The sequence below is a fragment of the Streptopelia decaocto genome (assembly GCF_964273445.1).
Source record: "Streptopelia decaocto genome assembly, chromosome: 3".
In the NCBI taxonomy this organism is placed as follows: domain Eukaryota; kingdom Metazoa; phylum Chordata; class Aves; order Columbiformes; family Columbidae; genus Streptopelia; species Streptopelia decaocto.
In genome coordinates this window covers 120,863,987-120,877,505 of record NC_138656.1, presented here as the reverse complement: position 1 = coordinate 120,877,505, position 13,519 = coordinate 120,863,987, and the positions used below count along the sequence as shown (strand labels likewise).

General features: G+C 57.2%; 1 protein-coding gene across 8 annotated transcripts in view; it reads left to right on the top strand.

The window, feature by feature from the left end:
- The window catches only part of DTNB (dystrobrevin beta), a 171,105-nt gene that overhangs the window by 104,923 nt on the left and 52,663 nt on the right, over positions 1-13,519 (top strand). For 6 of the 8 annotated variants that reach the window (XM_082047694.1, XM_082047692.1, XM_082047691.1 and 3 more), the window contains one exon: positions 3,761-3,781. The exons of the other annotated variants lie outside the window; for them this stretch is intronic. In XM_082047694.1, coding sequence (XP_081903820.1) covers positions 3,761-3,781 — 21 coding nt within the window. The remainder of the gene's footprint in view (positions 1-3,760; positions 3,782-13,519) is intronic. 8 annotated transcript variants of the gene reach the window in all.

The window sequence follows — 13,519 nt, the reverse complement described above, 5'->3', positions numbered from 1 at the left end:
GGTGGAAAGTCCTGCACTGTTTGCTGACAGAAGCTACAAGGGGAAGTACCGTTAGTCGAACACGGAACAGAAATACTAATTCCTCCTCAAATATGAAGGATTTACCGTGACAAGCGAGGAGCAGCACGCACCCCCTAAGGCTCGATCTCGTGTCTGATATTTGTGTTCGTTCACAGTCTCTTTGGTGGCTTTGGCCCTGCCAGACACCATGTTTTCCCGCAAGGTTTCTCTTCCCTCGTCCGTTGGTGCAGTTCAGAAATTTTCATTTATAATTTAGATCAGCTGTTAAGCTTTTATGGTGTTTTTTCCATTTTCTTATGCAGTGCTTTTTACATATTTAATGCCGCCTTCATTTCAGTGTTTGGGGCTGGCCTCGGCGTCCCGCGTTGCGCGAGCGGCTGGTGCCCCTGTCCGTGGGTCGGGGCTGTTCTCCGCAGGTTCAGCCCGTGGCCGTGGGCGTTGGGCTCGGAGCAGAGCAGGGCAATGGAAACCCGGTGGTGAGCGTCCTGCTCCCATGTTTCGCCGCCTGCCCCGTTGCAATTGAGATTTAAGGGTGGGGTTTGCATTGAGTGCCCTTCCATGTCTTCTTGCCGACGCTCCTGTGCGGAGGCTTTGGTTGCTGGAATTTGGTGGTGGTTTCCCCAAGGAGACGTTGGGCTTGTCCCTGAGTGCCGTCATTGACATCTCCCGCTGTATCGTCCCACGTGCTCCTGAGGCGCCGGCTGCTCTGTGCGGGGCTCGTTGGTGCCGGTGACATCCCTGGGGGGCACTGGCGACCCGCTCTGCCGGGCTGCAGGCGCTGCCGTGCCCTTGGACCAGGGCCACCGGTGCTGGCCCAGACCGGCCCCAGCCACCACCCCGAGGGGACCAGCTGCCCGACCCATTCCCGGGGACAGTTTGGGGGAGGCCAACCCAGTCGTCGAACCACAGAATTGTTTGGGTTGGAAGAGATGCTCAAGATCATCAAGTCCAACCATTAACCTTCACTGCCAAGGCCACCACTGCCCCATGTCTGAGAACCTCATGTCCGTCTGTCCAGCCCTCCAGGGACGGTGACTCCAGCACTGCCCTGGGCAGCCTGTTCAATGCCCCACAGCCCTTTGGGGAAGAGATTGTTCCTAAATCCAACCCCAACCTCCCCTGGGCAACCCGAGGCCGTGTCCTCTGGTCCGTGCCCAGCGCTAACCCGGTGCCGCTGGCTGCGCTCCTGGGGCCGTCTGCAGCGCCCGCGCCTGCCCGCTCGCAGGGCTTTGCTCTCAGCCACACGGATATTCAGCAGACATATCCCATTTCACTTTTTCCATTTCCTCAGCGGTAATTTCCTCAGCAGCCGATCTGATGATTTATCTCATAACCGCTCGGTCCTTCCAGCAAAGCTCCGTGCCTCTTGGGATTGGTTTTTCACATCTGTAGTTAATGCTGAAGCCTCATTTTTCAAACTTCTTCTGTAGAGCGGAGATGGTTGAAGATCTTTTCCCCGGCCTTGCTCACCGTCTGCTCCTGCGAGTCCCGGCGCTGGGGAGCAGCGACTGGGAAGCAGTGGGACGTGGGGAGGGCAGCCCCATGGCTGCTGTGGGGTGGTTCCGTGGGGCCATCCCCACCATCTGCACATCGGTGCTGAAATGCACACCTGAGAGAGACCGGGGCTTGGGACACGAGAACAGAAGTGTCTGCTCAGAAACGTGGAGCTCTGTGCCGTGGGTCCCACAGTCTCTGCCGTGCCCTCGGTGCACAGTCAGAAAAACGCCTCTTGCTGCAGCGGCCGGTGAGAAGGAGCGGCTCTCGATGAAGGGGCAGAGTTCAGGTTAATCCAGACGGGAAATAAATGAGGGAAGGTGGATCAGCGGGAACTCGGATTTCGAGGCCAGAAGGAGCTTTTATTCCGAGAGTTTGAATCCCGTGAGCTGGCTGCCTGGGGAGCCGCGCTGCCCGCGCTGCTGCCGGCGGGGACACGCCGTGACCCGGCCACGCTGTCACCGCTGCTCTGCCAGCGCGAGCGGCACCGGCACACGCTGCCGGCCTGTCCCCACGGCACCGGCACACGCTGCCAGCATCTCCCTGCAGCACCGGCACACGCTGCCGGCCTGTCCCCACGGCACCGGCACACGCTGCCAGCATCTCCCTGCAGCACCGGCACACGCTGCCGGCATCTCCCTGCGGCACCGGCACACGCTGCCGGCCTCTCCCCGCGGCACCGGCACACGCTGCCGGCATCTCCCTGCAGCACCGGCACACGCTGCCGGCCTGTCCCCGCGGCACCGGCACACGCTGCCGGCATCTCCCCGCGGCACCGGCACACGCTGCCGGCCTGTCCCCGCGGCACCGGCACACGCTGCCGGCCTGTCCCCGCGGCACCGGCACACGCTGCCAGCATCTCCCTGCAGCACCGGCACACGCTGCCGGCCTCTCCCCGCGGCACCGGCACACGCTGCCAGCATCTCCCCGCAGCACCGGCACACGCTGCCAGCATCTCCCCGCGGCACCGGCACACGCTGCCAGCCTCTCCCCGCAGCACCGGCACACGCTGCCAGCATCTCCCCGCAGCACCGGCACACGCTGCCGGTCTCTCCCCGCTGCACTGGCACACGCTGCCGGCCTGTCCCCGCGGCACCGGCACACGCTGCCAGCATCTCCCTGCAGCACCGGCACACGCTGCCGGCCTCTCCCCGCTGCACCGGCACACGCTGCCGGCCTCTCCCGGCAGCACCGGCACACGCTGCCGGCCTCTCCCCGCGGCACCGGCACACGCTGCCGGTCTCTCCCCGCAGCACCGGCACACGCTGCCGGCCTCTCCCCGCGGCACCGGCACACGCTGCCGGCCTCTCCCTGCGGTACCGCTGCGCTTCCGCACCACTGCGTCGCTTCCGCACCGCAGCTGCTGAGGGACGCAAAATATTGCTTATATCAGTGGGTGCAAAATCTACAGAAACTTCCGAATTATGGAACTCCTGACTACGTGATACTCGGGTCATTCGCATGAATGCTCATGCAGTGGAAGTCAGGCTGGTCGCCCACCTGTCCGTGGTCACAGTGGACACTTCTCTGCTTCAAAACAGGATAAACTCATCCGTATTTCACTTTTTCTTCTTTCGGTCTTCCAAGTGAAGTGACACCCAGAGTTGTTTTCTCTGCATCCGTCTCCTTACTGCACATCTCGGGCGCTCCTGCCCCCGCTTTCCCGGTTCACTTGGCAGAGGCGCGGGTGGCCCCGGCGCTGCCGCCCCAAACGGGGACGCTGTGCCCTGGGCTGGGGCGGTTCGGGGCTCGCCGCGGCACATTGTGCGCACAGGGACCCGAATGTGGCGCGGCGGTTGCGGCTCCGGGTGGTGTCTCCAGGCTTCGGGTGCTGGAGGGTTGGTGTCTCCTGCCCCGAGAACAGCTCGAGAGGCATTTCCGAGCCCGGGGGAGCGAGAGAAGCCAGGGAAGGTTCTGTGTCAAAGCCAAGAGACCGGTGGGGTTTCCTGTCCTGTATCCATACCGTGACAACCATCGTGTATTCAACTTTTGCCAGCGCTCAAGGCCATTTTAGACAAGAGTCTCCTTCTGAGGATGGAGCAGATGATGCCTTTGCAGCCCCACCTTGGCTGTTACATCCCACGGCCTCGTTTCCTTGCGTGGCTGCAGATGTTCCTCCACCTTGCCACGTTCTGCTCTTTCATGGGCCCTGTTGTGTATTTTGTGTGTGTATATGTTTCCTTTTCATATGCTAATTAATCTATCCTGTTTCTCTTTTCACCCTTTCCTTTTGCCGCCGCTACAGGAGGAAGAGCAGAAGCAGGCAGTAAGTTGACTTCGTTTGTAGGTGATCCAACTCCTTTTTCGTTCTGCATGAAAACTCTTTTCTGTTCGTTGGCTTGTGTGCAAATAAACCACGGGAATGCGGGGTGTCTCACACTTGTGAATGTGAAAGCAGCCCTCACCATTTTCCCGTAGAGCATGTTTGTGTGTGTCCTTGCAGTTACACCTCTCTCCTTTGCAAATGAAGTTTATGGCCATGGGTGCTCAACTGGTGGCTGCGTTCATTAGTTCTTTATAGAATTGTGCATGATCATCCGCGGTTGAAAATGTGGATTCTCACTGGCTTCATCATCTATTTGTTGGAGATTCTTTGGAGTGTTTTCCTCGCTAAGAAAGCTTTCTTGTCTCTTCCGGAACCCTTTAATTTGCCTCCTTGCCACACACAAGTCCATGCATGAAAACTAATTAATGACTTAATATTCCGGGCAGGGATCCATATCATTCAGTCCTGATATATTCTCCTCGAATTAGTCCCGGTTTGCTCGTTGTGAACAGGAGGAGTAAGCTCACAAGAGACAAGAAGGCGTTGGCTTTGCTACCGCCTTCGTCCCTGTGTCGTGTTGAATGCTGGTGTTGTGCTGGTCCCGGAGCCCGCTGCAGAGGGAGCCCTGCTGCTGCTCTGGGGACAGCCGCGCGTTCCGGGTCTTCTCTCCGGCAGAACGAATGCTCGGCATTTTCCAACATGGTTGTCTTTATACACAAAGCTTCAAGGAACACTAATCCTGAGTTTCCCGTCGTTGGGGGTTTCACATGTTGGTTAGCAGATAGCCCAGCTGGCTATTTGATACGTGAGCTGGGAATTCTGGTGAGCGATGTTTTGGAAGGGGATATATCTCCTGGGTGACTCTATTGCTGAAAGTGCCTCAGCGCTACATGTGCTGAAAGGGGCTTTTGGTGACTCCTGGTCGGCCGTTTGTGAATTTAAACAGATGATAAGTGTGCATCTGCTGTCGGAGCCCCGTTCCTCTTCAGCTGGTGCGGACGTGTCGCTGGGTTTGCTGCGGCACCTTGCAGGTGGAATTCCGAGGCTATGTCGTTCTCTTTCCCAGCATCACTGCTGGGAGTGATCACCTGCGTGGAAATGCGGCGTTTTAGCTTGGTTTTGCTGCGTGGCGATGTGCAGCTTGACTACGGAAAAGGGAAAAGGTTAAATATGACATCAAAGGAGGAGTTGGCCCAGTTTCACCTCTCTTCTTCCCTGGAGCACTGTGTTAGTAGGAGGACGAGAGAGCCAAAACTATTGACATTCTGTCCAGTCTGTTCTGCTGGAATCCATGATGGGTGAGCCAAAGAGGATTTGGAGCTCAAGAAGGGCAGATTGTGACCAACCAAAGGACACATTGCTGATCTGTAGGAACTGAAACTTTACATCTTTGCCTTTGCATGGCCCAAAGTACCTTGGGTGCTCTCCTCTGAACTACAACCGTGCAGCTGCAAAGCTGGTCGCCCTGGGCGCGCCGCTGCGGCTGGCGGAGCAGCACGGGAGCCACACAGCGGCATCTCCGCAGAGCAGCGTGTCCCTGGGAGCCTGTCCCATCGTGTCCGAGCCCCTCCGCGCCCCCCGAGCGCGGGGTTCTGGTGCTGCAGTGCCCTCCCTGGAAGAAAGGGTTTCTTTCTTTTTAAATGAAATTTCCTGTCTTTGCGCCTGTATTCCCATTCCGTTGCCTCTGGCTCTTTTGCTGGGGACCACTCAGACGGGTCTAGCTCTGTTTATATCTGGTTTATGTCCATCGATAAGATCCCCCTGAGGCTTCTCTTCTCGAAGCCAAACAGTCCCAGCTCCTTCAGCCTCTGCTCACACGGCAGATGCATGCGCTCCTTGATCATCCTTTTGGCTCTTCCTTGGCTTGCTCCAGTCTTGCGCTAAATCTGCCCTGTACGGGGTTGTCCAGCACTGGGCCCAACCCTCCAGCTGCGGGTTGAGGGGAAGGGTCACGTCCCTCCGCCTTCCCCGCGCGGCCCAGGACGCTGGTGACTTTCTTTGCCGGCTCATGTTCAGCATCTCTGCAGGACCCCAACGTCTTTTCGTGCCAAGCCGCTTTCCAGCCGGTCAGAGCACGCAGGCTGTTCCTTCCCAGGAATGGGGCTTTGCACCCTGTGTTCAACTTGGTGAAGTCCCTGTCTACCCGTTTCTCCAGCGTTTCAAGGTTCCTCTGAACGGCAACACAACCGTCCAGTGTATCAACCGGTGGTGGCGTATCTCCAGCTTGAAGTCCAGGGGCACTCATTGGACCATGCACTGGCTTCCACACATCTTCAGGACTTCACGGTCAAAGAAATGCTTGAATAAAGGGCTGGATGTCTGCGAGAGTCTGGGCTGAAGAAACACAACAACTGAAGAACTTTAAAAATATTATCAAGCATCCCAATGTCCTTTAGAACTTGTACCAGTTTGGGTGGCTCTAGAGTCACGTCTTCCCTCTGCATGTGTGTGAAAGCCCAGAGTAGGTGGGAAGGGCACCGGCTGCTGTGTGCTCAGCCAGCCCTGTCCTGGGGCCCACAAGCGTCTGTCTTGGAAAAAGAAGCTGAAGGAGAAGAGCTGAGTCTGGTTAGTTCCTCACAAAGGCCTACGGACTAGGCCAGAAACAGCAGGACCACGTATGAGGGAGAACGTGGAGACCTGAGCGCTAAGGTGGGGTGAGAGCCCGGGGCTCGGCGCTGGCAGCGGCACATCTGGAGCAGCAGAATCTGCATCCGCTGTAGGAGCCGCTGATTTCCCCTCGCTGCTAAAGCTGCGGGTCCCATTCTGCCCTCTCTGTATCACCGACGGGATTTACAGAGGTGGGTGAAAGAGGATCCGCTTCTTGGCTATGTTCAAGCAAATTGCTTTGCAAGCAAAAAATCCCTTCCAGGACAAAAAGCCGTCTCGTTCATTCAGCGCTGAACGGGGACAACACGGGCTGTGTCGCGGGAGCTGGAGGTGCCGCTGTGGATGGTTCACCTGTCACCGGGAGCTGGTGTGGCACCACGTGCAGCAAGGCACAACCTGGTGGGGCACCTTGATCACGTATCTGCGGCCAGTGGTTGGTTGTGTAAGCACTGAGCAGAGACCTTTGCTGCTCCTGGGGGGTTAATAACAAGTTACTCGGCTGCTGAGGTTTCCACCAAGGGCCCACAGAAAATTGTGTGATAACCGACTTCCACCTCCTGGAGCCGCTGAGGGACCTGGGGGTTCACTGGAGAACAGGAGCTGAGGGGAGACCTTCTGATCTCTGAACTGCCTGAAAGGAGCTTGGAGCCAGGGGGGTCGGGCTCTGCTCCCCAGGAACAAGCGCCAGGAGCAGAGGAAACGGCCTCAAGTTGCCCAGGGGAGGTTGAGGTTGGATGTGGGAACAATTTCTTCCCCAAAGGGCTGTGGGGCATTGAACAGGCTGCCCAGGGCAGTGCTGGAGTCACCAGCCCTGGAGGGCTGGACAGACGGACATGAGGTTCTCAGGACATGGGGCAGGGACAGGGCAGGTTATGGTTGGACTCAATGATCTTGAGGGGCTTTTCCAACCAAAGTGATTCTGTGATTCTGAGAGACCAAACTCCAGTCACGCGAATGTCCTCAGGAGGCCTGGAAGCTGCTGCGTCTCTGGGCCGGTCTTGGTCAGCAAATCATGGCGAGCTGTAAGGACTTTGTGTCAGGAGACACCGTGATTTCTGATGCTGGTATTTACTGGGAAGCCAAAGAACTTCTGTGCCCCATGTTCAGAGGGGATCCCCTGTCAAGACTTTCTAAGTTTCTGTCCCGCCTTTCCCGTTGCAGAACTGTCCCTTGGAATCCACGGGGCCAGTCCTGGTCGCACCCCTGAGGATCAGGGCTTTGTGTGGGGAGATTGCTCCGGCACCGCAGTGCTCAGCCACATGGTGTTCATAGCCCACCACACTGTTCTCTACTACTGCGAAGATTGTTGTGTCCCAGCTCATAAAGATCTTTGCCAGCGTAGCTCCTAATTTACAACAGGACCATTTTCATGTCACAGCTGGTGAGAGGCTTGAATAATCTGCTAAATATTAAACCCTCTTTGTTTTGTAGTCAAACGAGCGGCCAATGGAGCTGCAGTGTTCAATATTCAGAAGAACGTCAAAGGAATTCGCCAAGATGTACATCACATGGACGATGTCTTTGGCGTGTAGTACAATTCATACAACAAATGCAGAGGAGTCAGGCGCTCGCGCTCCAACACAAGAGAACGGCTCTAATGCCAAACAGGCGCGGAAACGGCTCCGCAGCAGAGGGGCTCACATGGGAGCGTTCAGACGCTGGAAGGGAAGCGTCCTCCTTTCAGAAGATGGTGGGAACCGTGCGACGCAGCGCAGCAGATTTGGCCCATGAATTCCGAGGTTGTGTTACTGATCAGAAAAAGTGGACGCGCTCCCACCCAACAGTCCTCGTGGGGTCATGGAAATCGTGGGAGGGTCGCTCCTTACCCAGTGGACAGACAGGAATCCCTGTTCTCCTCCCATCGTTCCAATGATCATGGAGTCATTGTGGTTGGAAGACCCTTAAGATCATGGAGTCCAGCCTGCACTTCAGGCAGCTGGGGAGGCGCAAGGGCAGCGGCGCACAGCCCCCGCCGAGGTGAACCTTCCTCCCCAGGGCTCGAGCGAGGCTGGGCCCGGGCAGCAAGCTGGGCGAGACCTGCATCCCTTGCCAGGAGATGGAGAAACCTGCACCGGGGGAATTCCTGACCTGGAACAGCCCTGCAGCAGCGGAAGGAGCCTCATCGTGCTGATATCTGAGCCCGAGATGCCGTCCAGATCTGCACCCGTTTTTGCGTCAGCCGGGGGTCCCGCACACCCCCCTGCAGTGGATGGGTGTGCGCAGCTGGGTGATCCTACCATCGCGTACCGGTGCACTGTAACGAAAATAGGAACAATTCCTCCTAACGCTGCAAGTCGCTGTGTCTCACACGCGCGGCCTCGGCCGTGTGCAGCGTGTCCCTTCGGGCTCTGTGGGTGACAGGAAACTCGCAGCGTCGGTGGATCACGTCTGCCAGCTCCATAGCTGGTGTGACCCAACCTCCTGAATGACATTTGCTCATTCTCATACCCGACAAGCATTTCTGGAACAAGTGGCAGACTGCCGTCTGGAGGGCAGGAGCGGACAGCCCAAATAGTGTGACAAAGAATAAGAGAAACTGCCTATTTGGGATAAATTGAAGGGAAGGACCCAATCTGGTTACCCACCGCGCTGGCAGCCCTGGTGCCGTCTGGTTCAGCCGAGGAGGGTGGTACCACGCAGGCTCCGTCTGTGCGAGCAAATGCACCGGAGAATAGACGCTGTGCTGCTGCGAGCTGGATCGTCGCAGCCAGTGAGAGCTGGTGGCTGGTTGCGGTGTTGGGAATGGCTGTCTGGGAGCTCAGGTGTGTCACAGCCATGCCAGGGAGCGTACTGACACTTAGATATTGTGAACTATCTTGTTCCAGTGCCAGAAACACTCTTTGGTACGGTTTAACTCACTAGCATAGACAGACGTAGCTTTAGAATAAGCTTTGAGTTGGTGCCTCCTCACTAAGAGCCGTGTCCACGGGCCTCCGGGAGGGTATCAAACCTGGAAGGGCTCCTGGAAGAGCTCTTGAGGTGACGGAGATTTGGGGTCATGTCGGAGCCAGAGCTCCATGTCTCTGGAGTGTGTCCGTCAGCGGGCGCTGGGAAGCACAGGCCGGTGCGTGCGCGAGGAGCCCTCACCCTGCCCTTGGGGCAGCGCTGCCCGGCGCAGGGGACGGTGGGTGCCAGGAGGAGGGCTGGGCAGGGAGCACATCACGATCCCTTTCTTGGCCGTCTGTTTGCTTCGCTGGGTCGCACTGTCCTGTGGTGGTTGAGGTGAGAACCGACTCCCCGAATGGTGTGGTGGTGCTTCCTGTGGCGGTGAAACACAGACGGAGGCGCCGAGCTGGCGCGGCAGAGACCTGGCTCTGTCTGGGAAGAAGGAGGATCCCTGAGCCGGTGGAGATGTCCCTGCGCATGGCAGGGTTGGGTGGTGCCTTGGAAGGTCCCTTCAACCCAACCCATCCTGTGATGCTGTCAGGGGTGCGGGAGCCTCTCCTGACGCTCAACCAGGGACTGGTGGACAGCTGCTGTCAGCCTGGGGGGTCTGGTTGTTCCGTCCGGTTTCGGAGGGCACACACAGCACGAGGTGAACTACAACAGCACGAGGTGAACTACAACAGCACAGAGCACTTGGCTGCTTTTCATCCTGAACTGTAGTAACCAGAGCGACTTTCCAGAGTAGCCGCGCGGAGGCTGCGGAGAAGCGCGGTTGTGCCGGTGCTCCCGCCGGCCCGTGGCGAGCAGGACAGCTTGTGCAGAGCGCTCGCTCCATTCATGCCGGCCCTGAATCGCATTCCTCCGCGCTTAATCACCTTTTGGATTGCACGGCCAGGAACAGGCAGGAGTTTGTTTGGTTTCTTGTCCGCCCGGCCCTGCCTTTGCCGAGACACTCGTGTGCCAAGTTCCAGCTTCTGAGCCGCCAGCGTTCCTAACAAAGCCCTGTGCAAAACCATTGCGGCTGCACTTGCTTTCGACTTGGGGGAAAAATACGCTTATTCGTTCTACTGTGCTTCAAAAGCAGCTGAGAGGGTTGGGATTATTTGCTAAACAGATCCTCTGGCAAGGGGCTGCCCAGCACGAACGATTTTCAGTTTTTATCTTCTACAGGTTCCTGTTTATTTGCTTTTTGTTTGTTTGTTTTAATGCGCGTTATTCATGAATAGAGGGTTGGAAACGAAACGATGTTAGAGTGTTTACAGCGGGACACGCAGTACTCGCACGCAGCAGTTCCTATGGATTCATTGTGGGCGGTTGTAAGGAAATTCAAGGCTTGGTCGTGTGCCATGTGTGCTCAGAGGGGCTCCCAGAGCCCCCAGAGCGTATTTCTATATCCAGCACATTCTCCCCTCCTCCTGATGGCCCATTTTGCCGTTACTAAGTTGGAAGCACAGCGGCTGCAGGAGCGGAGCATCCTTGCTCTGGGAAAGCACGTTGTGCGCCCCTGGACGCGGCAGCTCCGGCGCTCGGTGGCCGCGGTGCCGCTGGGGCTGCGGAGGGGAAGGTTCTGGGGTGTCCCACTCGGTGGAAGGACCGAGGCGCTGGGTCACACGCTGCTGTGCTGCTGGTTCCTACCGGCCGGCTCCTGCTCATTGCAGAAATTGTAGGGCCATCCCAACCTATCCTATGCTATCCCTTCCCATCCCCACCCCACCCCATCCCATCCCATCCCCACCCCATCCCACCCCGCCCCATCCACCCCACCCCATTCATCCCATCCCCATCCCATCCCATCCCCATCCCATCCCACCCACCCCATCCCCATCCCATCCCACCCGCCCCATCCCATCCCCATCGCACCCCACCCCATGCATCCCACCCCACCCCATCCATCTCATCCTGAGACCCCTGCCCCGGGGAGCATCTTTGGAGGGAGGTTGTACATAGGGAGGGGTGTCAGAGCCGCATTTAATATATTGTGTAGCACCTGGTTTGTAGGTCTCAGGACGGTTAAATTCAGCTGGTTCTCCCACATATGTGCAGTGGGCCCTGGGGCGCCCCAGGCACCAGGAGAAGGCAGGTCTGCTGGTGGGGAGGTGATGGGGGATGGACTCCTGGCCCAGCCCAGTCCTAGCCCTGGGCAGCCTCCTGTCCTGGCCCTGGGCAGCCTCCTGTCCCAGCCCTGGCCCAGTCCTGGGCAGCCTCCTGGCCCAGCCCTGTCTTAGCTCTGTCCCAGCCTCCCTAACGCAGGCCTAGTGCCTGTCCTGCTGCTCCAGGACACCTCCAGCAGATCGGGGGGTGGCCCAGGGCCTCGGGGTCCTATAGCACAGGAGCACAGAGCCAGCTCGGGCACCGCGATGAGCCCCAGCACATAAATGAGGAGACTGGGGAACTGCTGCAGAAACAGTGGCTTTGCTCAGGCTTAGCTTCAGTCTGACCTGCTGGGACTACAAACAAGGTGCCACCAACGGCTTTACCCCACAAGTCACTTAGATCAAACATTTTCCTTCTTGGCTTATATTTCAAATACCCAGGTATATTTGTCAAATGCCCAGGGTTCAGCTTTACAACAAGCTGTCCTTGACAGCAAAGCCAGCTTAAGCGTTCCTTTCCCTGTGCCGGTGTTCACTGCTCCAGCAGTTACAGGTGTGCGGGTTCTGGGGGGCTGTGGTACAAATCGGGGCACTGAGATTGTCCTGCAGTGTTCCCAGAAAAACACAGATGAAGTCAGAAGCTCTTGGAGGTGCGCTACACTGAGCTTGCATCAGAACCTCGAGAAATGTGCTCTTGTGGCCAGGAAGGCCCATGGTACCTGGGGTGGGTTAGAAGGGGGTGGTCAGTGGGTCAGAGAGGTTCTCCTGCCCCTCTGCTCTGCCCTGGGGAGACCACACCTGGAATCTTGTGTCCAGTTGTGGCCCCTCAGTTCCAGCAGGACAGGGAACTGCTGGAGAGAGTCCAGCGCAGCCACCAAGATGCTGAAGGGAGTGGAGCATCTCCCGTGTGAGGAAAGGCTGAGGGAGCTGGGGCTCTGGAGCTGGACAAGAGGACACTGAGGGGGGACTCATTCCTGGGGATCAATATGGAAAGGGGAGTGTCAGGAGGATGGAGCCAGGCTCTTCTGGTGACAACCAGTGACAGGACAAGGGGCAATGGGTGCAAACTGGAACACAGGAGGTTCCACTGAAAGAGGAGAAGCAACTTGTTGGGGTGAGGGTGGCAGAGCCTGGCCCAGGCTGCCCAGGGGGGTTGTGGAGTCTCCTTCTCTGCAGACATTCCAACCCCCTGGACACCTTCCTGTGTAACCTCATCTGGGTGTTCCTGCTCCGGGGGGATTGCACTGGATGAGCTTTCCAGGGCCCTTCAACCCCTGGCACTCTGTGTGGTTCCGTGTGGAATGCTGCTCAAGCTGGAAGAGGCTGGATGCAGTTCCTGCGGATGATCTCCTTGCGGCAGTCGTTGAGACTCGGTGGCAGCACATGGGTGGCGAGCGCCCGCGGTCAGGGCAGGCGTCGCAGCGGGACCTGGTGGGGCACGTGTCCTCCGGAGCAGTGAGAGCAAAGGATGGTTTGGGCAACGGCACATCAGAAAGAAGATCAGAAAGGCCAATGAGCATTGTCTCTCCAGGGTTGGTGGTTATTTAGAACCACGCATCCAGTGCTTAGGCTTATCCTATGGGAATGTTTCATCAGTGGCCATGAAAGATCTCATACATGAGGCTGGAGTGGGGTTTTTGTTGTTGTTGAAGATATTCTCCCGCTATGTGGGTGTTTCTCTCCTTTGACACTTGTTCATGAGTCTTGGCTGCAGCATGCTGGTGGTATTTTTCGTTTCACATAGATGTTTCCACCAAAGCATTCATTGCCACATTTGGGGATAGATATTCATGAGCCTATGGATGTTGTGTTTCTGTTGTGGAGATATTAAGATGAGTGGAGAGATGTACTACAAGGATTTGCATTTCTTTTGGCAAGATCTACTTCTACTTGGTGTTTGTTTCGTCCCCAAGAACTGTGACGCTGATGATGAGTTTGGCACGACTGAAAGCTGGAAGACAGGATTCTGGAATAACTTACTTCACTGTATTTTCTTTGAGCGCAGGGTTGTAGCTGTTTAAATGATTATCCTTGTAGGGTCCAGGGTGTGAAATAGTTATTGCCTCCTGCAGAATTTCGTAGCCGTGCTGAGTCTGGTAGGACAATGTTTTCTTGGCTGAGCAGTCACGGAGCCGCTCTGGGACGTCACTGA